General features: G+C 35.9%; 1 protein-coding gene across 36 annotated transcripts in view; it reads left to right on the top strand.

Annotated features, from left to right (window-relative positions):
- Camkii (Calcium/calmodulin-dependent protein kinase II) overlaps nt 1-26,059 on the top strand; it is a 157,799-nt gene that overhangs the window by 114,218 nt on the left and 17,522 nt on the right. For 11 of the 36 annotated variants that reach the window (XM_072009178.1, XM_072009181.1, XM_072009177.1 and 8 more), the window contains one exon: nt 12,469-12,525. The exons of 8 other annotated variants lie outside the window; for them this stretch is intronic. In XM_072009178.1, coding sequence (XP_071865279.1) covers nt 12,469-12,525 — 57 coding nt within the window. 17 more of the 36 variants (XM_072009163.1, XM_072009162.1, XM_072009165.1 and 14 more) reach the window with 6 other exon arrangements.

Raw genomic sequence — 26,059 nt, forward strand, 5'->3', positions numbered from 1 at the left:
TTATTTATATGGCAGTTCTCTTTTTTATTTAATTAAAATTAAGTAAATATAGTTCGTGTATCGGTATAATGGTTTTTTCTGGAAATTCGATAAAAAAATCTCTTCGTGGTCCCTTTGCAACGTAACGAAATCACGAGCAGGCACTTGCGCGCGCATATCGGCCTATTATTAGAGAGATAGTACTCCTGCTCACGTGCAAATCGATCGTTGGACAATAGCTCGAGTAGTTAAGTATCCCCCTCGTTGCTTTACTCCGTCCCTCCCCCCTTTTCAACCTTTTGCCCTCTCCAGCTACGATCCACCTTATATTTGCGTACACTTGTGCCCCGATTACCGATAGACATACATGTGTATATACATGTGCATATTGGTAAACCTGTCGCGGAGGTTCGTCGATTGCGCGACAGCCTTTACTTTGTAGACTACCATTTATAATGGTTTATTTTCCTATCTATCAAAACTTTCTTTTTCCTTTGCAATAAATTCTTCGTATACTGTTATATACTATTTTTCAAACGGATACAATGGATTTGGAATATATTTGAGCGAAATTTATTTCGTTTGATTAATTCTTAAAAATGTTTCGAGAAATTTGTTCAAGGATACAGATTTTCCTGGATCTCTTTGCGTAATTGAACCAACATTGTTAACAAAATTTTACAAGTTACAAATTTGATAATGAAATTATACGAATAATTTCACTTTGCTATTTGACGCGAAAATTGTTAAATAGTAAAAAGCTGTTTAGGGCAATAGAATTGTTATAATTATCTACCGTTAGTATATTCACTAACGTTGTTAGTTAATTAATCTCATTGTGCAAAAGGATCCGGATTGAATTTATGTTTATATAAAGCTCGTCTTATAAGCGACAATCGAACGAACCTCCATAGCGCAGCCATAAGGAGCGTGTTTACTGTCGAAAGGTAGAGAGCTTTACTCGTCGTTGCCCACCGAATTTGCAGTGAAGCTGTACTATCTATATCTTTCTCACGAAACTATCTCTCTCTTCTTCGCTTCTTTGTAGACGCATAACACACTTTTGTGTATCGCTACTTTCGATCCGCTCTACTGCGGATTTCCTCTTTTCTTGTATTATAGTCTGTTCGTCTATCGTATCTTTCTACTATCGAAGATCGTTCCCTGCAATTTTTAGGGGATTTGGTATAGTCATTTTCGCTGTACGTTGCGATAAAGATCATTTTTACCCAATTGGGACTTTCAATTCTTTCTTGACTTCACTCTATTCATTCATTTCGTCACAATTCCGTTATTATTGGGCTCTACTATCTCTTAATTTCAACTATTTTGTAATGACAATTATTTATTTAGTGTACAATTAGTCAATACTCTATTATTTATCAGTTCTACTAGTATTCACCAATCTCACTACTATCCTATGATGACAACCATCATATCAAATCATTTCCATTATTCTACAACTAGAGAATTCAAGTCCACTATTTTACATTAACTTTTAAAATATCCAACTGTACACTAAAATTCACTAAATATAATACAATATTTAACAGCGAACATCACTATATACACTAATATTCTTTTAATAATAGTCAACAAAACAGTGGAAAATGAAATACTAAAATTTTTCTAACATTCCAAGATTCGAACCGTAATAATTCTAGTAAAAATCAAACCCTCTATCTATTCTACTATAAGACTTTCAAAGTCCCTTGTACTTCTTTCAACTATTTCTGTCGCTGAAGTTCATTACCATGTAAATTACACTCACTAACACGCCCAGAGATCAAACACACCCTTTATCGCAACGCGATCGCGTCCGACTATATCCATTTGCCTCGCTCAACCCACGTGAACGTATACGTATAACCTGATACTTAGTAAATCTTTGACTGTATATGTAATAACTACTTCTCGTCGCCTGTCAACGGCTCTGTCTACTTACCACTACTTAGCAGAGACGTATACTACTCGCCTATCGAGGTACCACTCGAAACCGTGTACAGTTTGTATTTCTGTCGACCTGAATTCTAGCCATCGAGTTTTCGTTATCGTACACCATCGAAACCCGCCCTAATGAGCTGTCGCTGAACCGTTCCTGATTAACTCTCTATTCTAACCATCTATTCTTTCGCGATTTCTCGTTGATCATGATCGACACACTCGGACACGATCATACTGATCATAGTAGTCTCATTTATACATAGGAGACAGAAGCAAAAGTAATAGAAGTTATTGAGAAATTTTTCGATTTGACGATAGATATTCCTGAATGCTTACAAAAGATTTTTTAGGAGAACTTAAAGCAGTATTAGAAGAGTTATGATATTTTTTGTTATTAATCGAGATATTTCCATTATCGTAAAAGAGTGATTGTAGAATAATCTTTTTAGTCATTTGATGTTCGATGGGTATTTTCATATTCGGTGTTATCTTTTTGCTTCAACTGTTAATTTAATTATTATGAAAATTATGGAAATTATTAATAATTTAATTAACGTCCTTTGATTCCATAAAATTAAAAAATTGTTCCTTTGCTTGGATACTTGGAATAATAGATTAATAATAACTCGTAATGTAAAAATTTGTATTAATATCTCTTTGTAATTTAAAGATATTTATAAAAAATTTAATCAACGCTCCTTGCTTCGATTTCAATTTAGTAGAAATGTCTAATTTGAAAAAATACCATTAAAAAGAAATTTGACCATATCTTTTATGATTTTAGGGGAATTGAAATTTTTTGAAAGTATGTGGAATAATATCGATCGTCTTTATAAGGTTAAATGTTTCATTCCACGTGTTTCTGAAAGTTGTTCCCTTCAGTCAGCTTTAAACTGCTCTTTTCTTTGCGGTATATTTGGAGGAACTGGAAGCCTTCGTTTTTCGCATACATTGCCAGAGCAGAATCATTCAAAACCTTTTTACAGGATTGTACTTTCGCGAGTGCAATTCGTAATTCTCTCTTTAAAAACATCTCTCTGGTTCTTTGCTTTGTCTTCAACAGAATTTTTCTTCGATATTTCTTCCATGTAGATTTTCTTAAAAAAACTCTTCTTTACACAGAGCTATATCAAATTTCATTATTACCGTATTCAAATGAAATTAAACAATTTCCCGTCAAACGACAATTATACGCAGTACCAAATTCGAATAATTTAAAACCTAAACATTTTCTTTTCGCACCATACTCGCATTCAGATGCGATTAGAAGAATTTACGTAAAGTGACGAACATACGAAATTATAAGCTTAAAAGTCTGGAATCTAAAAATTTGCGTACCATTCTCGTTTTAAAGTAAGGCAAAAAATTGTCGCATGGCAATCATGCAGAATTCGATGAATGAAAAATTCTTATCGAACAAGCAGAGAACGCGAGAGTGCAATCCTGGTGATCCTCGGCGTGCATGCAACCAAGTTTCTTCCCCTATTCCGTAAACACCGAAAACACTGGCAGTCAATGGGTTTCATTCGCTTTCAAGATTCAGACACTTTATCACGGAGTGAATTGATTCTCGAGCCAGACACGAGTACACTCGAACACAAAACGGCAATACTACGGAGCACTAAAACCGTCGACCTCTTGTTTACGATTCCTTCGATGTAAATCAGAATCCGCGGCAAGCTCTAATCTTACTTGGTTGGAATTACATATTTTCTATCGAGAATGATAATAATATTCTTCGAAAAATTCTGAATCGTGAATTTGTTCACATTTTTATCGGTAGTTTAATGGAAATTTGTAAATCGATAAGATTGATAATAGTTAATGAAATAGGTAGATAATTTTTAGGACAGTAAATTTAGAAACACAAATAGATAATCTTTAGTTAACACCCGATGTAAGTCTGTCCTTTGACACTGTTCAATTTTAATCGCCATATACATACAGCAAGCGACTCGCTTTCAATATGTCACACATAGATATAACACTTTTACTCGTAGTATCTTGTCGAGGTTTCCAGAAGCAGCTTTGGACTTTTTAGAAATAATATTGGGAACAGAAATTGCTTGTGGAAACATCGAGTATCGAATCATTTCATAAGTCTTCGATCATCTACTGATTTAATAGATACTAATTTCGATAGTACTTTGGATAAAAGGATATAATATTGATAAATCGATTCGCAATTTATAGGAAAGATCTTTGGATTTTTATTTCATAGAAATATCAATTTATATTCAGTACAAATACTATTTATTTTATTTTATTTTTCGATCTAATCGGAATAAACTATCCATATAAATTCATCCTCGATTCATTTGAAACTAAACGATCAATATACATATATTTTCCAGATTTCAATAAAAAGTGACATCTATAAATTGGTTTAGACAAAACTGCGTTCTTAATTAGAATAAAAGCAGCAATTTGCAAGAATACGACGACTTATGAAACGATCTAGTATCACAATCACAAGATCAAACAACCACAGACAACATGTTACGTTCTTCCGTCTCAACACTATATACGTAATACATAGAGCAGCTACACGAGGAACGATCGAGAAAATCGCTCTTTTCTGTCCGGTCATACACGATGCTCACAAATCCATAACACGTACGTACAACCATAAGGTGCGTAAAACAATTGTATACGATGTGAGACCAGAACAATATCGCACAAATGTCGTCGACAGGATTCAATTATGCGGGTTGTTTCATGAGACGTGTTTCAGGTGGTGAATAGAGTATACAAAAAAGATAAAAGAATTTTATGAAAAGAATAATATTATCGTATATTCCATTTGATCCTTCTCAAATAACAATATATATTACAATTATATTTTTTAATTTCATGTATAAGTAGAACAGTACGAACGTGCTTTACACTGTACTAAAATCCTCGAAACAGCTATTTTCAATTTTCACAAAAAGATATGCTTTTAATCCTTCTAGATCTTTTCGTAGTGCTTCTAACAATATATCCAGAGTAAGAGAATTAAATTAAAAAATGATTGAAATTCTAAAACAAGATTATAATAAAACAACTCTTTTTATTTAGACCTTCTCAATTTCATTCCCTATTCAGCGCTAAGATATGTCTCGTATATTAAAACACCCTGCATATTCGAACTTCATCTCGCCATAATCTTAACACGTGCGAAGGTTTCGTTTCTTAATCTCGAGTGAACAACAATTCGCAATTTTACGATTCCTCTATCGACGTTTAATCGTCGAGCACTTTTCCACAAAGGGGCGCGAAATGTTTTTCTCGCCGTTTTTAAAACGTCATGGCTACGAATATTTTCGTGTTTTAAAGCCATCTTCGACGACCCACACGCTTACCTGAACACGAATGTTTACGAATATCAAGTGGAACATCCAGCGTTTACCGTATTTCCAGTAGCGCGAATTTAAATTGGTCAGTCCGCGCAGTTCAAGTAGTATCAGACGGTATTGCGTCAGACAGAAGTATCGTTATTGGAAATATACAGAGTTCGGTCAGTATTTGACACGTTTACTGTTCGGTCAACCATATGTGGGTCAGAGTACTTCGAATTTGTCCTCTCATCGAAACTTTTTTTTTTTTAATACGGAAATTTAGGTCCTTAAATCGACAGTGTTATTTATATGTAAGATATTTATCGTTTGTTTGTTTCTTTATTGCTGTTGTTTATTGTGTATTGATTCTATGAACGAAACTACGAGTTAATAATTTCAAAGACTTTCTTCGCGGACAACAAACGTGTTAACGATTGAAAATTCACGTGATTTGTACAATACATTACAGGTCAAAAGTTTGGATTCATTTTCTTATAGTTGAATTTATATCGAATCTCTTGCTAATTTAATGATCGTTTCTGTGGTAAATGATTGATTAAATAATTTTCTATGAATCTTGACTCGTTTCGAGTTTTAAAAATTGTAAAAATCTTCGTGTCTTAAATTCTGATTTCAAACTTTTGATTAGCAGTGTATGTTAGCCTTTGAAAGTCAATTTCAAGGCAAAGCTCTAATGACAATCATTAGACTGCGGATGTTTATGCATCTATACTTAAAATTGCAAAAATATAAAGAATTCTAAAATTTAGAAAATACCGCCAACTTGAAAATACATATAAAATATCGAAGGAAAATACTGATACAAACAGACATAAAAGATATTTAAAGTAAAGTGTAATTACGTTGAGAAAAATATGAATTTGCATAAACAATCCGCAATTCGGTATTCGGAAAATCCGTTTTTCAGGAAAATTTACAAAAATTTATCTTATAATCGTGTAGCCACCACCGTTTGCGATCGCCGCAATTCTTGTCTTCTTATTAACGCTCGCCATTTTGACAATTCCAGCTAATCTTTCCTCAAAACGACTTCTAAATTAGAATTTTTTCCAACGCGATTAGCTTCTCAATTTTCGTGTGCTCTTCCAAATGCTTAACATTTCTTTTTTCTTCGAGAAAACGCTCTCGGCTGGAATGGAAATTCGCGAGAGCGGAGTTTATTAAAAGTCTCGATAGCGACCACCGCCGTTTCTCGTTTCTCATTTCATGGCTTACGCTATCCACTGGTGTGCAATTAGCGTGGCACAATGAGAAAGTCGGAGTCGGATAATGGAGTGGTGAAATTACTCGCGAACGTTAGCTGGAAACCGTTAACCCTGGATACGTGTTCGAAATTCGGCGGCTCACGTATTCGCCTGTAATTCGATCGAGACGTTAGATTTTCCTATCGATTCTCCGGGTTAACGTAAATTCTCGATAATAGAATTCGGTGATTTTAACGACCGACCAGGGAAAATTGGAAATTGGAAAGGAAAAAATTTAGTCAAGGGATCGAAATTTCATTAAACGAATAAATTATCGATTGTTTGACGATGATACCGGCTCTCGCGCCGCTTTCGCTTCCTCTTCGTTTCCTCTAGCATTCATCAAGCTTTCTCTCTTTTACGTTTTCTTTCAGATCTTCAAACTTTTCTTTTTTTTTTTATTTGGATTAAGGGAATTTGTGATATTCATAGTTTGTTTAGTAGAGGCTTCTCTTCGTGGCTGACGATTGAATTGGAAATGCTCCATTCTTCGTTATTCTTTACTTTTTTTTTTTTTTTAGTATTTTTATAATTCTCTTTATTTTTCTTTTTTAAAGAAATATCCCTTTGGGAAGTGAAAATAATTGTGTAATATTTGCGCGCTATAATTTAGAATTTTTCATAGAGGAAACCATTGCTTATGTCCGATTATACAAAATTGATAATAAAATGAAACAAATTTTGTAGATTTTGTAAAAACCACTATTTGTATGGAAATTCAAGAGGAGAGCAATTCCAGTTCGTGTCGAGTCAACCATCTACAGTCTCTCGAGAACCATATTCTCGCGCGGCGCATCTTCACTTTTGCTAGACCACCACGTTTTCCACTAGCGAGCGAATCAGTAGCGATTAGCCATCTAGAAAGTTAGATTAGTTTGTGCCACGTTAGCGAAGCATCGTCCACTTTAGAGAGCGACAAGCACACGAGAGATCGTCGTCATCGTAGAGAACGCAACGATCTCGCACACAACGATTTCATCACTTTACTTGAACGTAAGTCGAAACGGAAATAGAAAAATCCGATCAACGAAAACAATCGTATCTACTACGGTAACGTTATCGTTTCATTTTCTTTATTTTTTAATTCTTTTCTTCTTTTCCTATTAAAAAAAAAAAATAAGAAATATTTATTTCTATGTCTTCCATCTACACGCACACTTTGAAAATTCACATCTGTTGGTACCTCGCTGTGCACACCACCTGAAATTATAATATTTTCATATCGGATCTCGTAGAAAACGATGCATTTCTTCTTCTAACGCTCGTTCACTGTGTCTTATCCACTTCTTTCTTTTCGTTCCTCACTTCTGTCTGTGCATCGAAATCCTGTCTGGTCACACAAACGTGAATTTTTATTGTTCATAGCAACCTTAGGATTTTCACGTAAAACAGTCTCTCACCGTCACCAAAAAAAAAAAAAAAAAAAAAAAGATAGAAAAGTACACTATTTTACCATCACTATTTTACCGGTGTTATGGATTTATGAACACCATCACTGACTTGCCTGTTCTTCGTTTTCCCCATTTTTCTTTGCCACTCTCTATACCTTTAGCCGTTTCTACACTCACTTCACGTTCTCGCGCAATGTTTCGCATGGCTTGCATTCGCTTTTACGATACCCGTCAACGAGGCGAGAAATCGTTCTCGCCATTGGGTTTGTTTCGTTTTATCGATGTTTATGGCATCAGAATGGACATTCTTCACTCTATTATGGAACTTGAAGAGTTCCATTGAAAATGAGAAAATATTGAGTATGAGGAAAATATTATCTGTCAAAAGGTAGAACATTTCTTGAAACGAATTTGAACAGTATTAAGTTCAAGACAATTTGAGTAATTAAAATGGCAGAATTAAATTAGTAACTTATTAGTAGTTATTAGATATAGGGACTTTATTTACTTATACTAATTTTGATAAATTACTTGTAATAAATTAATTGGATTTTTATTAATTCAATTTTAACATAACATAATACCACCATAGATATTTCTCCATTGTTTGTTTCTAGATATCTTATTAATTAAAGCAACATACCTTTTTTTCTACCGCAAAAGCTTTCTTTTCTGTATACTCGTTTCTTCAAGACGCTGTTTTAAATAAAAATACTCGAAACATCGTAAACATTGTTCGAAAAATCGAATAAAATTTATAATAGGAATATTAATGATAATATTTGTATTTTGTAACACCGGTATTATATTTTCATCGCTCCAGAAAATATTAATAAAACAGGACAACCCCAGTATCGAAGAACCACTTTACGCCTCCGCTTGTAAGCTTCTACCCCCTCGCAAAAGCATGAAACCAATCTGCTTCTTGGGCGTGCCTGTCTTATTTCGTTTTATCTGCATGCCTGTGCATCGACACCCACGCTTTCTCGGATGCCGAGTCGAGTGTACAAGTTCAAAATAATAGAATACAAATATAGTATACTTAGAATATTTAAAGAAAATATTTAGATACAGAATATTTCGAAAAGAATGCGAAATAATCATCGAAAATGTCCTCTATTCCAGAAACCTTTTACAAACCTATCAAATGACTAAGAATCTTTAAAGAAACCTTCTTAAGAGTTAAGTGTTCTAAGTTAAGTGTCACGCTCTCAGTCCGAGAAACGAAATGAAAAATAAACCAATGAAATGAAACCAAGTTCCTCACTGCTCGTTTTGCTTCTCTTTGAAATTCGAAGGAGCTCGACGATAATATCTCGGCGAAATAAAATAGTTTCCATGCCGAGTTTCGAGCTCGTTTATGTTCTACAACGAGCAACAACTTGTCTGTTTTCCTATGTCTATGTTCCCCTTCTATCCCTTATATTATTATGGCTGCCATTTTTCTGTCTCGTTTTGCTAGATATAATATTATATATAAGAGATAAATCTCGTAAGAATTGTTATGCTCCTTGATCTTTCGAGCAATATAACTTCTCCAGGGATTTATTATATTATATAATCCACCAGGTCTTTTCTTGATTGTTAAGATTTTTCATTACCTTTGTCTTTTTCTTTTATATACTTACGAAAGTGTCTTGTTTTATTGGATGCAATTGTTTGTGTCCTCCGAGAAGAACGATGGATTTTCACGTAATCTTCGTCGACGTTTGCACGTTCGCCACCGAACTGCACCCTCTGATATGGCACCTTATCTCAATTATTTTACCCTGGATTATCCGCTTTGATCCTGGTTCTTCCCTATTTTGGTGCAATAGTGGATTTGGAAAGTTAGTTCAAGCTGGAAGGCATGATACTTATATTTTATTTATAGAATTATAGAATTATTAGATTTATAGAATTTTATAGAATCGGGATTTTTATGGATATAGAAATGTTTTACAGATACAGAAATTAATGTAGGGAAGACCGTACGTTTAAAGATACCTCCACTCGTGTGCGTTTCTTTTTTATATTTCACAAATACAATTCACAAATATAAATTAATTCCAGAATTCTGGAATTACGATTACAAATCTGGATAAACAATAATTCTACAGAAATGTTTAAAATTGTTACTCTGTATAATATAAATGTATAATAATTAATTTTACAATTTTTTCTTAATTGGAAAGTATAAATATCTGAAAAATTGACCAATTTTTAGAACCTTACAAAAATTCCTAAGAGGCTTAATCTTAGTTATATCCTATATCACAAATTTTGATAAAAATTTTATAAAGAATGTCTTCTTTTCAATTTCTTTTCAATCGTTGGGTGCCAGAAGGCAAAAGTTAACTCTCAAGACCCACTTTACCATCCTTAATTCTTCGACACGAATGACTATCGACTTATATATATATATATATTATTTTTCTTTTTCTTCAATCGTATGATCGCCACCGCACGTTCCCTTTCTCTTCCCTTTGCCCGAACTCCTGTGTTTCAAGAGAACCCGAGTTGATACGACACTTTGAGATCTCGATATATGATACTCGATCGAGAGACTAAGTTATGGACATACCGAATAAATACGCTCGGTGTTGCTATATAACATTTTTTTGTCTACTTCTATTTCACTTTATCTCTCTATCTTTATCATTGTCATCTTCCGTTAGCTTATATTTTAGAGATTAAATAAGCTAGAAAGTACCTTGTTACCACTTTACGTAGCTAGAGCATCGATTTCTGTGAACTAGCTGGAACTCTGTGGCATTTATCAAATAAAGGAGAACTAATCTTTTGGATGGGTTAATATCAAGAGAAAAATTGCTTTTGTATTAAACGCTTGTTATACTGAATGTTTATCGCTTTGAATGTCAGCTTGTACATTTACTGGCACGACTGCATCGAACTCGAGCAATATTTATCAAATTATTCAACATAATTGTTTCGAAAAATTCTTCTGATCTGATCTTTGGAATAAATTGCACGATATTTTTACAATATATTACGAATCCTTAAATTACAAAATTTATAGATTCACTGGAGAATATTTTTTAAAACCATAAGTAATTCTTTATTCGGTTTCTTTTGAATGATTTTAATTATTCTGAATAAAGAGATGTAGGAAAGATAAACAAAGAAATCGCGTTCGATGGTACGTCAAGCTTTCTGAAATTGGATACCCGTGCCTCCAAGCTCGATGTACATCTGTCCGTTAATAATATTTTTTTTTTCTTCCTATCTCCATATCAACAGCCACGGAGTCCAGCTATTTTGCAAATAGCGAAAACCCATGATCAAAGTATCTTATGAAATCGTGACACTTGTCTCAAAGCGATCCAGAAGGCAATAACTCCTTGCCCTGTTAAAATTCTTAGGATAAAAGAAATTGAGGTACTGAGTGTGAAATCGGACACAGAGTGTTGCCGTCGCTGAAAGTTTTCCTTCTTTAATGAATCACCTTTGCGCCAAAGCCGTCGACATCGTGCTCTTTAAGCAGAATAATTCCTTCTAAGGAACAAAGGAAGCATGCTCCTCGCCGATAAAGTTTCTACCTCTGATTCTCCGTGACTATTTGTTAACAGAGTATCGTTGGTGGCGAACACGGCGGGACGAAGCTTGTTTTCCTTACGTGAAACTAATTATCGCGACGGAAGTAAGATTTAAAGGAAGCGTCGACGCGTTTTCGATGTTTCAGAGTTTGCAATCTACTTGTAACTAAAAAGGGAATATCTAGAACTCTTCCTCTGTCTTTCTCATAGAAAACTTTCATAATTAGGGTAAATAAATTTCATAAAAGTTTGAGCTTAACATTGATGCAACGTCGATACTCGACGTACCACGGAAGCAAAAATATCATCGACGTGATTGCGGAAACGAGTACTTAACCTTGCAATAATTCTCGAATTTTTATTTCTCAACTTTAGCTTTCGTTTCAACGAAAGGATATTTCAAGAAAATCATTGACATAAGATATCACACGTATTAATGACCACTCTTTTACGTCTTCCTCAAACTTGGTAAATTTAATAGAAAATAAAGACAGTTAAAGATAATTTTAATAGAATAGATTTTTTTATAAGACGTGGAAGAATAGCAGTCTCTAAAATGAAGAACTTCTTCATATGAGAATAGAAAGAAATCGAAAATAACCAAAACGGCGCTGCAAGGTTAACAAGAGTAATAAATCTTTCTTATAAAAGATATAAAAAAGTCTGAGGCAAAAGAGTTTTAATCGACTTGTAACGAAAAATTGAAGAGCATGAAAAATATCGTAAAAATTTGTACCTCGAACCAAACGAAGCTTTCTTCAACAAAAAAAAAAAAAAAAGAAAAATGTAAAATGTGAATTTCCCAAGGATAAGGGGCTTTCTGGTTAACTCAAACACAAGTGCCACGAGGATTAAAACAACAAAAAGAATCAGCTTAGCTAAAAATTAACGCGCGTTGGCTGGTCTCTAGTCTTTGTATAAAGCGAAAAGAGAAGCAACGAAAAAAGAATGCATAAAAATAGGCTTTTTTTTTACATAAAAGAAGAAGAACAAAAGTCGCATATCCGTGATGTATGTGTGTATTGTTGTACAGAGGATAAGAAGGGCGTCGTCGACCGGAGCAGCACGGTCATTGCCAAAGAACCCGAAGGTAAACCTTGCATATCGAAGGCCGAGAAACGTGTACATAACGCGCGTTTCGACGTCTCGTGTTCATGTGTATACATATATTACGTACCTCCGTCTAGATTTACATATATATATTATATATATACGTATATATTCCACGTGTGTTACGTGTAGACGTCCTCCGGTTCAGACTGGCTTCTCCCGTTCGCGTCGCTGGAACCGCGTGACCGAAGCTGCTTCTGTGGCTTCCGGTCCCCTGACCTTCAGCCAATTCGTTCTTCATTATTGTTCTCTTGTACGTTGTATTTTTGATAAAAAATGTAACGTGACTTGTAACGTAACATTCTAGAAAATCTTGCTTCCTTTTTTTTTTTTCTTTTTTATTAAAGGATAATTTTATGTGAAACGCAGAAACGAATTATAGTTTGGTCAATTCCTTTTATCGCTACTGTTCTGTTCGTGCATATTACATTTTGGGTCTCAAACAGTAGTCTCCTGTTGGAAAATACAATAATTTTAGATCGAGTTACTTAATTTTTAATTCTATTAGTTTCAAGTTAATGTTGGATTAAGTATCGTATTAAAGTAATCTCTGCTCCGATTAACTCAAGCTTAAACCAATCGTCGTAATGATCTATGATTTGACGAAACTAGTTGATGGTTAAAAAAATGCAATATCTTGTAATATAGCGCAATCAATATATACATAGCAGAGCTGTTTTATACAACTAAACTACTAAAATATTTAGTAAAATTCTGTAAATCGCAAGTTACAAGCTACGAATATTTTAAAAACCACAAGCAATGTTTATTTTTGTAGCATCAACATGTACAAACAGGTTACCAATACTTTTCGGATACATTTCTTTAAAAAAGGTAAAGAAGGTTCCATGAAATTTTCTTCAAAGAAAGATAGATCCGATTTTGTCCAAACTTGATGAAAAGGATGAAACATCCAGCACCTCGAAGGTTCCCTCTCGCTAGAAAATCAATTTCTTAATATAGCACGATTTAAGCACAATAATAATAAATACACTGGAATGTGTACTAAAGAAAAGATACAAAAAGATGTCGTGTGTTACTGATTTCGCTAAAGAAGAAATACGCCAATTGCCTATTCCAAATGGCAGCAAGAAACCCCCGATAACCTCACGTTTCCACGAGCTTTCCCTTGTTCTACGGCGAGAGGGGACCGGAAAAGGGCGACGAACCGGGGAAGCCAATGGCCACGAGGGGCTCAGTGACGAGCTTCGAGCCGAGCTTTTGCACCCTGTCTGTTCCAGCTTCCGCTAACTCGTACTTCGGATTTACCGTCTCTCCAGCCTCCTCTCGTTCCACGAACTAATAAGGACCGTTGCGTGCGTTTGCTTCCCCTCTGATCGGTCTGCAAGTTAATCATAGCCCCCTTTACCACATGGGAGATCAGAAATCGTCCCTTCTTCCCTTTCTTCGTTCTGCACGACGATGTCCGTGTAAACGTGCGCGTGTGTGTATATCTTTTGATGTCTTGATAAAAACAAAAAGGAAAAGGCTTGTCTATGTACATTCGAAGGCGATCTCGCATGATTCCGTTGATTAGTTTGATGAAACTTTTAAGGGATGAAGAGTTAAATTGGAAATGGATTGTTCATGTTTGGCAATGGTTTGTGAAATTTTTCTAATGAAAGTTTTAGTGTTCGCAACTTTGCGATCGTTTCGCAGATAACAAGCGATTTGGTAAAGTAGGACAGAAAATCGAAGAGAGACAATTTTTGCGAACTTGCGATAGGAGAACTTGAGATATTTTTATTCTAGTAGAATTTTGGTAGCGTAGTATATCAGACCTTTGTACTATACTAGCGACGGTTTTATTTGAATTATTTGAAGAAGATTTTATTTGTTTCTATTTTCACCGATAAAGATACCTTGAAAATTATTCCAAGAATGAATATCCATATTTTATCAATTCTTTCTTCTTCTAATGTGACGTAGAATAACTTTCAAAATAATCTTGAAGAAACTAGATCTTCACGTCACCAAACGCTTACTGTATTTATTCCTGTCTCCAATAATAAAATTAAACAAGACACTCTATATTTCACAAACCATTGAAAATAAACCAACAATCTCTGTAGCCATCTCCACGATGAAAATTGAATCAAAATTATGTAACGACAAGTCACGCGATTCCCTTCTCAAATAAAATGAATCGGAGGTCCAGATCTTACGAAAACGAAAGCGCCGGGGTTTTCGTTCACGTTTTTCCCTTGTTTGTGTTTCCACCCATGTGTGTAAATCCGCGCTCGATTTAAAAACGAGCGTAATTACAACGCTGGAAGAAGCGAACGCCAACCGATGGTAGCGACGAGAAAATTAGTATTCGAGGACGTCTGATCAGACACCTAGCGGATCTACTGCTCGAGGCGAGTAGAACAATCTATAGACAACTGTCGCGATATCTCGATTACGACACATTTTATCGCGTCATTGTTATTTATATTATATATATATATTGTTTTAGCAAATGTTAGAACATTGTTTCGTAGGAATTGTTGTTCTTGCGCTGTTACGAACGTTATGCTGTCTAGGAAATTGAAAAATATATATATGTATACTTATACTGTTACCATATCGAGCAGCTGGCTGTCTTTATTTATCTTTTTCTTTCTTTACTATTTTATTTTAAATGATTCGTTTATAAGCAACGTAATTAGAGTTGTGTACCCCGTTACGATGATTTCGTGACGAAAAAATTTGGTCAGGGACGAAGAGCCTCTTGGAAGAGACGTCTGTGGCAGCTTGACAACATTAAACGATAAGTAGATCCAGCATCGTAAGCTTTAGCAAATTTTAGTCGGCTTGCCTTTTGATCGAATAGATAGCCTGGGTTCCCAAGTTGCTTAATCGTTTGATCATAAACCTAGACGAGAATCATCTTGTAGAAATTCTCTTCTTCCTTTTTCCCCTCCATTATAGTCGCCAAAAGCATTTTGCGTTGGGTGGCTCGATAATTCGAGCAGCATTAGTTATCATTCTTCTGCGAATGAATACGTATCCGCCATTATCGACTAGTCTCTCAACAATTATTACATGTAATTCAATCAAGGAAACTTGACCCTCACAAAGCAGATTTTTTTCTAGATTAGGCAAATCATCTAGATATCATTCTGTAATTTGAACATTTGAAGTTCTTCCTGTCACGTGATTGATCTCTTTAGAGTTCACTGGAACAGTTGATCTTAGCTATAGTCAGGCTCAAATATTATGACTGCTCAAAGACACTTCGAATTGTCGTATAGAAACGCTATAGAATTATGATCTCGTCTCCACAGATACTTTACGGCGCATACAAATATACCTTTAGGCTACTATATAATATTAACGGTGCCTTATACCTACGTTCTTACGAGACAGAATTAGTTAACCAAGCGGTATAGACGAATATAGCCCGTTTCAAATCAGCTTAGTTTCAAGGCTACTCTCCCCACCATGGCTCGAATAGACCCCCACTCCCGCAAATTATTCGAGCACCATAGTGGAGGTAAACGACTGAGTTTCTCTAACGTAGAGGTGACGAACTTTTTAATGACAAACTGCACGAATTCTCTCGATTAGAATGATAAATTTCTAAATTAGAATCGGAAATCTCGCAAATGGAATCAGATATCTTCCAATTAGATTCAGAGGGAAAGGGATAGCAAACGAAACTCTATAGTTACAGTAATATTTTCGTTACACCGTGTAGAATCGTAGCGTGTAGAAAAATAGAGGACATGATTTTCCTACGAGTCTGTGAGCCAAGAAAGTAGGAGCGAAGATCGCACGTAGGCCGCCTCAGTTCGTCACCCCTATACTAACCTATAGCCACACATCGTGACCTTGAGCAGCCAAAATCTTTAAACCTGGACTACAGCTGGAACGTCAGCGGCACAGCGGATCGTGAAAATGGGGGAAAGTCTACGATGTCAACAATTTTGGCTGAAACAGATATGGAATTTCGCATGGCGGCGATGACCATCGAGAAAATATGAAATCTTCGCAGTAAACTCGCCCGAACGCGCGTGTCGCGCTGTCAACGGAAATACCTGACCGCTTGGCACCGCTTGAAAATAGATTGGCAGCAGTTCGCGTCGTTCGTTCGGCCATCCTCGAAGCCGGCCGTGCGGAGCGCAATAAAATCGAGTCGATCTTCGATTTTCCTCCCTTTCGCGCGGAACCGAGGGCCTTTGAAAGCATCGTTTATATCTCTCGTGTGATTTTTTACGATTGCAAGTCTTGCGCTTTTATTCGATACTTCGGTGAAAAAGGGAAGAAGTGCGCTGTGTTTTGAGAGTGATAGTGATAAATGCGTTTCGGAGGGGACAGTAGGTGAAGTCTTCGAAATGTCGGTCACCGCTGGCTTGCCGGGTTCATCGAAGCAGCCTGATAATTATGGTGAGCCTTGGACTTACTTTGTGTGATTATTGCGCCAGGAGGACCGTTGATGGGGACTCCTCTTTGAATCCTTTTGTCAAAATAATCGTGAATTGGTGGATGTTTGTTTAAGATGTACGTAATTGGATGTACAGACGGTTTCATAATGTATAAACATATTCTCAATAGGTACAAAATTATGGGAATTTTTATAGAATTTTGGATTTTGTAAAGTCTATCAGTCAGTTGTTTGAAATTTCAGCGTTATTTTTTATTTACAGACAGTTAATCGAACGTTGTTAGTAAAAGAATTATTATATTTATTAATTTATTTTATTTCTGCTTTACACCTGTTTTACACATTTTCATTTCAACAGCTGAAAAAAGCTTTCATTCTTTACAACACGATTCATCGTGCACCGTGATCGTTACGAAACAACATGTACCTCCAATCAACTTCATCCAACAAACTTCGATCCATCTTGTTCGGCTTTTCATTCCCAGTCACTCTTTCAAAGCAAATCTAAAATTCAAAGTCCGGCTTATTAGAACGTCCTCTAAAGCGTCTGAAGACATTTTCGAAATTTCGTAATGCGTCGACGATGCGCCAAAAATTCTCGCTAGGTCTAGAATCCTTCTCCACAAACAGGTGAAACCAATCATATATCTGGCAACGACACAACGATCTCTGGCTATAGCCAGAGAATGGCGATTTTCATTCTTAAAATCGACGTTTTGGTTTCTGGTCGTCTCGAGGGGTATATACCGAGACTGTCGGATGATTAATGGCGACGTCCCACGCGAAAACGAACTTCCGACTCTGTTCGAATCGGACGTACGTTAGGTCACGATCGCCAGCCAGCCTTTCTGGATCTATTTTCAGTCGCGAAACCGTGTCTATGTCGGACGGGAATCTATCGTGACTGTGCGTAACTATTCTCGTTCTACTTAGCCAAAGGTCGCTGCTGCTACCACGCCGGTGGCTACAGTTTTCCGGTTGGAATTCGTTTGTTAACTCGCTCGAACGCGCGCGTGTCACGCTTCTCAAACGCACTGCAGATGAGGCTGAAACGAAAGGCCACGGAATTCACATCGCCCAAACGTATTTCTCTCAATTTTTTTTTTTTTCTTCTATCATTTTCTTTTGGTTGTAATTGAAAGATATTTTTGGTTCTTTTTTTGATAGGTTTGTGGAATTGAGAAGAAACGCGTTGAGTCAGTTCTCGCGACATTCGATGAAGATCGTGTATAGCAATATCATGGTTAATTTATGATTATTGAAGTGTATTTTAGTATTGTTAATTTAAAAAGAATTTGAAGGTACACTAATAGATCTTCGCTAGTAATGTATATAATATACATATATATAGAAGACTATATATGATGTGATGTTCACTAGAAAAAGACTGACTTAACGCAGTTGTCTTGGGATTCTCATTGTTGGCCGCCTCTTCTATTAACGAAAGTGTTTGTGATTCTAATCATCATCTGAAGTGTTCTTCGTTTGATTCGTGTTCGTAATCTCATACAATCTTCTTCAATATTATCTTTTGGACATCGTCGTTCATCGTCTTCTAACACAAGAGTGACTAACACTTAACAGACTGACTCATGACTCTATCCTTAGCTGATCCTTCGTCGAGTGATTTTGATATCATCGCCGTCTTTTAACAAGAGTGTCTCACGAAGCGTATTAACTATCTCCAAAAGCCGTAAGGAAGCTTAACGAATAACAAAATCCAGTAACTCCTGGCGCCGATCTTCTTTAACACTAATCCTCTTATTTAGCATTTCCGCTGATGCTGTCTCGCTGTCGCATATTCATTGCTGTCGTGTTTTCACACCTAAAAAGAAAATATTTCATTACTGTTACTCTCTGAGCTTTGGAAATTTGATAACACGTTAGGTGCAATAAAAATTCTAATAAAGCAACGAATTTCCCGAAGAGAGAGAATGAGTTTGTAATGGCAGCAAAAGTGTTAATCATCAACGCGTTCTTCGCTTCTATTTTTAAAACCTCTGAATAATTCCAAAAAAGCCACGTGCCCCGAATAAGACTAATTTAAAATGGTTCTAATCCATCGTCTTCTAACTGGTTTCGTCCGATCTAATCTCGATAGACCCAATTGTGACTCGGTCTAGCTAAATGTCCCCATTGACGCTGTTTCTGTGGAGTCTCGTGTTGAGTTTGGCCACATGATCCTGGTGTTGATTGGCCCTTTATAAAATTATTCGACGTATTTTTAATCGGTACGATTCGAACTCTTCGACAAAGGCCCCGCCTCCCAGGGCACACCTCCGAACAGTCCCGCTGCCGTGTCCGCGTTCTCCAGGGTAATGGCAGCGAGCCAGACGAACAAGCAAGCCCAGAACCAGGTTCAGGGAAACCCCCTTGGATTAGCCGCGGTACTCCTACAGGGAGCACAAGGTAAATCGGGTGGTGAGAGCGAACTGAGAGGGAAGTACGGTAGAATCGATTTCGAGACGACATTCAAATTTTTATATTTTTTTATATTACCGAAGGGGCTGACATTTTATTTATTTTTTTTTTTATTGCGTTCTATATTTCGATTTTATATATTTTTTTTAATATTACGTTATATATTTCGACTTCATATTTGTTTCCGACTTTATATTAAAAATATTTACATTGATGTTAGTCTTGAGTTTCTTCTTCACGAAAAAAATACTGTTTTCTTACCTTATTAATTTTCTTCTACGAAAAGGATTTTTTTATTTGATCATATAAATCTTTTCAATTAACTTTTATTTGATCCGAGCTTGAGACGCGGGAGTTTATCGGGGTTCGATAGAATTGTAAATAACGCAGTTACTTTCAAAGATTTATTTCTTATTAATTGTTAATTGTAAAACATCGTAAATTCCAAGGATAGATATCAAAAAATATGTATGTTTTTTTATCAATTGTATAAAATATCAACTGTGATTAGTCTACTAAAATTTAGGGAGTTCAGATACATTTGTCACTCACGAAATTGAATTTCTATTATTAAGAAACGAAATTTTAAAAAATTTCAATAACAATCGTCAAAGCTATAAACTGTAAAAAGCAGTAAAGTCGTAAAATCTTGGCTAGAGAAGAGTAGAAGGTTAATGTCTGTGCAGTTTGTAATATCCGTGTCCTCCTTAACATTTTACGTGCGCCATAGAGATAAGGATAATTACTCTTGTCTTTTATGGCACAAAAAGTCCGGACATCAGCCCTTGCGTTTCTACCGTTCTTTCGGCTCTCGGTGGAGAAAAGTTTTTGTCACTTCCGCCTACGCCAGTGTCGATTGCTTTAAATTTCATCGTTCGAAGAATAAAAACAAGGATAAAGAATTACTCATCTATAATTTACTTATAGATCGAAAGGTCCACGTATTTTAATACTCACAAACTTTACATTTCCAAACCTTAAAATTCTATTTTTAAGAAAATTGAATTTACCCACTGTATAAAATATTAGTAAATATTAAAGGATATTTGCTGTTTAAACGCTATACTCTTTCGATTGTCGAAGAAAGGAAACAGAGGATCCATAAATCAGGAATGAATTTCTACGAAGCCTGTCCTGTCCAATTGAAACTCGTTTCAAAAAGAAAATCACGACAATGTTCGAATGAACGAAGGAACCTAATCTCGATTAAAAATGTCAGAGTTAAACGAAGAAAAAGTAAGAAGATGGAAGACAAGAAACTATATAGGCACATAGAAAGCGGAGTAAATAAAATGCTGAACGAAGTGCGACGAAACGAAGAAAGAATCGTAGAAAAATAATAGAAAACGTTTGTGCTCCCCCTTTTTCTTTTCTTCTTTCTACTTTTTATGCATTATGCATTCGAAATGACGTACAAAAGGAATGTGAACGGGACGAGAATAATCGAACCCTCGTCGCGATATTACGAAGCATCGTTTTTGCTTCTTTTTTATCGGTGCATAAAAGTTTCTTTACGATCGGTCCCAGCAGAGACCTGCGAAATTGCAGACTCCCTTTGCGGCTATTATCGGAAATGCGCCTTCGTGGCGTAGGATACGAGGCAAGGATACTGAAATTCAGCCAACGAGCCCTACCCGACGAATCGGTAAGATTTTCTGTCGCGGTCGAACCGTTTCTGCCTGAATCGAAAGCTCCTCGATGTTTTTAACAATGCATAGAGGAGCAAAGTTTTGTGAAAATATTTCAATACCTTGATTCAAGGTAATTTTCTTAGTAGTGGTTCTTTCATAATGCTTAAAGGACCAAATTTTTGAACTTCGAATGAAACTATTCTAAATAAAGGTTTTATTAATAATTTCAAAGTAAACGCGCTCGTTTTGGAGGATTCGTAAGATTATTTGTTTAACATTAGAACTACAAAACATTTTTTATTCTTATAATTACTAAAAACATGCATTATATCAAAATAATTTTTATTGAAAATTGATCTATTTATTTTCGTTAAACTATCTTAAATACAATCATCTGTGGATATCTGTGGATATTATTAATACGGTATTACTTAATACGGTGTATTACAGATCAGTAGTTCCAATGTTAAGCGAATGTATGCTTTCCTCATTTTTTCTTTTTATATAGATCTTTGATATCTGGTAAGAACTAACTTCTCTCTAATTATTCTCCTTCGAATAGCGACGAAAATAACCAAAAATAACGACAATATCAATTTTTACAATTCTCAAATCTAAATGGCCCCTCAAGCATTAAACCACTATACTGAGAAATTGAACAACGTTAAGTTCGTGTATCGTTCAAACAACAAAAGACAATTTACCAAAGCAGAAACAAGACAGAAGACCGACTCGCTAGGCAGAAATCGGTGAGTCCCTCTTAGAATGAGTCGAAGCATGACTTGGACTTTTCTTTTCTCCCCTACAATTTTTTATCTCTTTTGGCCATGTACTTGGTCGAAGTCAAATTACCGAATATTCTCACGCTTCGCGTGCCTTAGATTTGTTCACAAACCATTTTTGATGCTTGCGCTCCCCCCGCCACTTTTTGCCGTCTTAACATTTTCGTCTGCCATTTTTCACTATAGATACGAACGTTACACAGCACCAATTCTCGATTCTCGATATTACGCACATATACACACGAATCTTCCCTTTTCTATCGAAATGGATCAAATCATTGCTCAACGAGGTCCAACGAAAAATTCGCCTGATCATCCAGCATCGCTTTTTTCATTGGAATCTCGTCGACGCTTCACCTAGTACCGTCTGATCCAGATGAAACGATCGAAACGATCGCAGAGTGTCTGACACTTTGTACTCGTTTGTTCGATCTATGCGAAGCTCGTTTAAGCGAGCCACCTCGTAAACGCCTGCATTTTGCCAATTTCGCTTCCGATTACGACTTTTCTTTCATTCTTGTGATCTCCCCTATTCTCTTTTATCTCTTTTCTCCACCCGTTTCTTTTTTCTTTCTCTCTCGTTCTCCTCTTTTTTGGTATTCTCTCAACGACAGCTCGTTGCACTCTCGTAAAAGTTTAATTTGGAGATGTTGATTTAAATAGAAATATCTGTTCGAAGCTTCTCCTGAATTTTATCCTCACATTTACCATCTCGTATTTATATTTACCTTCCCAAACTATTTTCACTTTATACATTATACATGTATTCAATACATTACAAAAGAATTTTCCGTGATAATTATATTCGACACCTTTCTACATTTGCGTATACCGATAAACCTAGCCCAATGGTACATTACCATTTTCCTGCAAACCCTAATTTCCTTAATATCGTTGATAATAATTATATTCAACTTCTTTTCGCGTTCGCGAATATCTACGTATCTAATCCAATAATTCGTTACCATTTCTGCAAATGAAACCTCGATATATCTTACGAAGAATAATTACTTCTAATAATGAAGCTGTCCAACTTTAAAGCAAATCCAATCGAATTCTATTATGAATCTTCTATTATTGATTCGTTCCATTCAAATTCATTATCCTAAAATCTATCGCTATTATCAACATCATCGATACATACTGCTATACCGGTTAAATAAAACCATTGGAACGTACCATTTTTTATCCTCATTCTTAAAAATTGCCCTTAAAACGATTGTCTTAATTTGAATTTAATTTGGATGAAGTTGTTTGGATTTGAATACATACGAGAGTGCAACGATCGAATCATAACGATACGAAAAAAAGCGACCAGAAGCGACCGAGAGGAAGCTGTTCGGAGGCTGACAGTAGCTCGTCTTTTGGTTGGTTGGTTGCATGACTAGCTGGCAGCGCAGGAAGTGCTAGCAGCAGTGGTAGCAGCAGCAACAGCCAGAACAGCCAGACTGGCGCTTCACCATCCTCACCAGCGGCCGTCTACATCGGCAACAACCACGTGGCGACGCCCATGGTATCGTCGCGACGCTACGACTCATCGAACAACGGTCTGTATACATTTCACACCTCTAACTGTGGCTATCTTCTCTGGTTACCTTCAATTTCTCCCCCCTTTACACCAATGCTGCTTTCACTCTTCCATTTCCCACATTTCCCAATTTATTTATTATAAAACTATTCGTAGATGAAATTTTTCATGTGACTTATCGCGGGAAGAATCTTCTTTTTAATTTTTCTATGTATAAAAGTCTTAGCAAAAATCTTTTGATTTTCTGTTCTTTTTCTTTCTTAAATTTTCTTATTCGGATGAAAGAATCTTATTTCTATTATTTTTCTTATCTTCGAGAAACGTATTTGAATCCGTTAACTAGAAAAGACGAGTTAACTCGTCGCTCGAGTTTGCCAATATTTTGAATATAATAACGTCATTTAGAAATTATCCATTTTACAATACAGCACTGATTTGTTATGTATCTTCCTTCTAGACTTTCTTTCATTCATCCTCTTTATTTTCTACGCTCACCAGTTTTATGAACTTCTGGATCTTTTTGATTAGTGGCGAACATTTCTATTTAATGCATCGTTAATCGAATATTTAACTAAATAAGATCGCTGTAATTTCATTAGAAATTAGGCGAGAAACGGGACTATAAGTGACGATTGGATAATTTCTTTCGCGGAGCTAATGAATTTCCAGGATTTCGAATGAAAATTGGATGTTTTGAGTTCTCCGCGATCGAGTTCCATGGAATTGCAGAGAATGTGTCACGTTGAATGAAACGGTTGCCGATAATGCATTTCATTGTACGGAAACGCGCTTGCTGCCGCATTGTGCGGCTTGATTGATTCCCGTAATAGCCAAAAGTGCATTTATCGCGGCGAAGCCTGTAAATCAGGCTGCCATTTCGCAAATGGAAGACACTTTCACGTTACATTGGCAAATGGCACGCTAAAAACGTATCTCACAACGTTCTCACAACATTCTCCAAACTCGATGTCTCGATAATTCTTCGAATAATTGACGTCGATATTAATTAAAATTCAACGACAACGTGTTTTACAATTGGCTTCCAATAGAATCAGCATAGTCTCGAATATTCAAAGTGATTAAAACTCGCGTCACAGTTCCTTCGAGTCGCATCCAAAATGTTTAAACTCGAGATCGGTCCGAAATTATCTTGATGTTACTAAAACTGGTTTTAAAGTGACTCAAAATTGGTTAAAAGAAATTCAAGCTCGTAAAACCTGAAGTAATACGATCTGAAATTGATTAAAAATAAACTAAAGTTGCATAGACTGAATCTACTAGATGACGAATCGATCAGAAGTAACTGAAAGTCGCATTATCTCAAAGCAGTTTAATTAAGAGTAATTTAAACTGTTGGTAGCTGCAAGTGACACAACTCAAAATTGTCTGCAATAACTTCAATTCGCGTTTAAGTAGCTCAAACTTACCTAAAGATGATTCAAATTATTTCAGATTCTGCTTCAAGTCATAACGTAGATAGATACTACACATTTTTGCGCCAAAAAGACATTCGATATTGTCAAGTTACAAATTAATTCCCTAAATTGCTCCGACACTACGATTTTGCTCGAAAACGATGCATTAATCTTTCATCTCTTCGGCTTAGCTCCATACAACATACTCAACCAACCAACCCGAGCCATATACCGCTTTGGCCAGAGGGGAAACGGCCTTTTAGCCCTTTTTTACCCTTTTTATTTTTGCAAGAAACGGTGTTCGTTGACCCGTCTTCTCCCCATGTGTGTGTTTCTCTGCATGTTCCGGTTGCTCGCATCGCTGGCATGCCGCCTTGAATTCCAAATGCATGTGACTCCAAAACGAATCTGGAATGAAACCATAAAAAACAAAAAAAAAAAAAAAAAAACAAAAATGGAACCAAAACATATCAGAACTGGAGATTCGACGCGTGGGCGGTTCTGGATACATGCCACTCGGTCAAGCCGAGTGGTGCGACCCAGAAGATGGTAAGAAGAACACCAACGCCGGTAAGGTCGCTGAGAAGTCGAAAAATAAGATGGACGAGGAAGCCTGCTCGAAGCTTAGACGATGTTGCTTGTTGTCGTGAAGTTTTTTCGAGTCTCGCGACACTGCACGATCAAATGATAAAACTTTTATCACCATCGAGAAGATTTTTCTTCGATTCTTTCACTTTGTCCAATTTTTTTTTCTTTCGCCTCTTCGAGATTCCTTTACCTTTTCAAAAGTAGTTAAGATCCGTTCAAGCTCGAAGAATAGTCGGGTAATCGGTAGGAAAAATTTGTGTATTTTCATTCATTGTGAGAAGGCGAATGTTTTACGTATATTTTTTTACTATTTTTTTATTTTATTTACAATATTTTACGTATTTTTGCCTAGCGTATTTATTCTGTGCGTTTTCGCTTTGGAATCTCTTAAAGTAAATGCATAACTTACCGCAATTTAATTATAACAAATAGAAACACAATTTTTCAGGCTGTCTTGTAAAGAAGACATAACACAGTAAAATCGAAGACTAGTTTTACGAGAGACAAGTATATTTAATTAATTATGTTATTCATTCATGTATATGTTATTCAATTAATTAATAACATATTAAAGTATTAAGTATGCAACATTGTCTATACTCAACATTGAAAGTGAAATGGTTAAAGAAGAATCGAAGATGGTTTTTTCAATTTGAATATAGACACTGACTTAGAGAAAAAATTGTTGAATATAACTATTGAAAAGTATCAGTGAAAGATCAATTTTATAGAAGTTTCTGAGAATCGTACGGTGTCGCGAACAGGCTCTCCGCATGTCTC

Source organism: Bombus fervidus, chromosome 8 (assembly GCF_041682495.2).
Source record: "Bombus fervidus isolate BK054 chromosome 8, iyBomFerv1, whole genome shotgun sequence".
Taxonomy (NCBI): domain Eukaryota; kingdom Metazoa; phylum Arthropoda; class Insecta; order Hymenoptera; family Apidae; genus Bombus; species Bombus fervidus.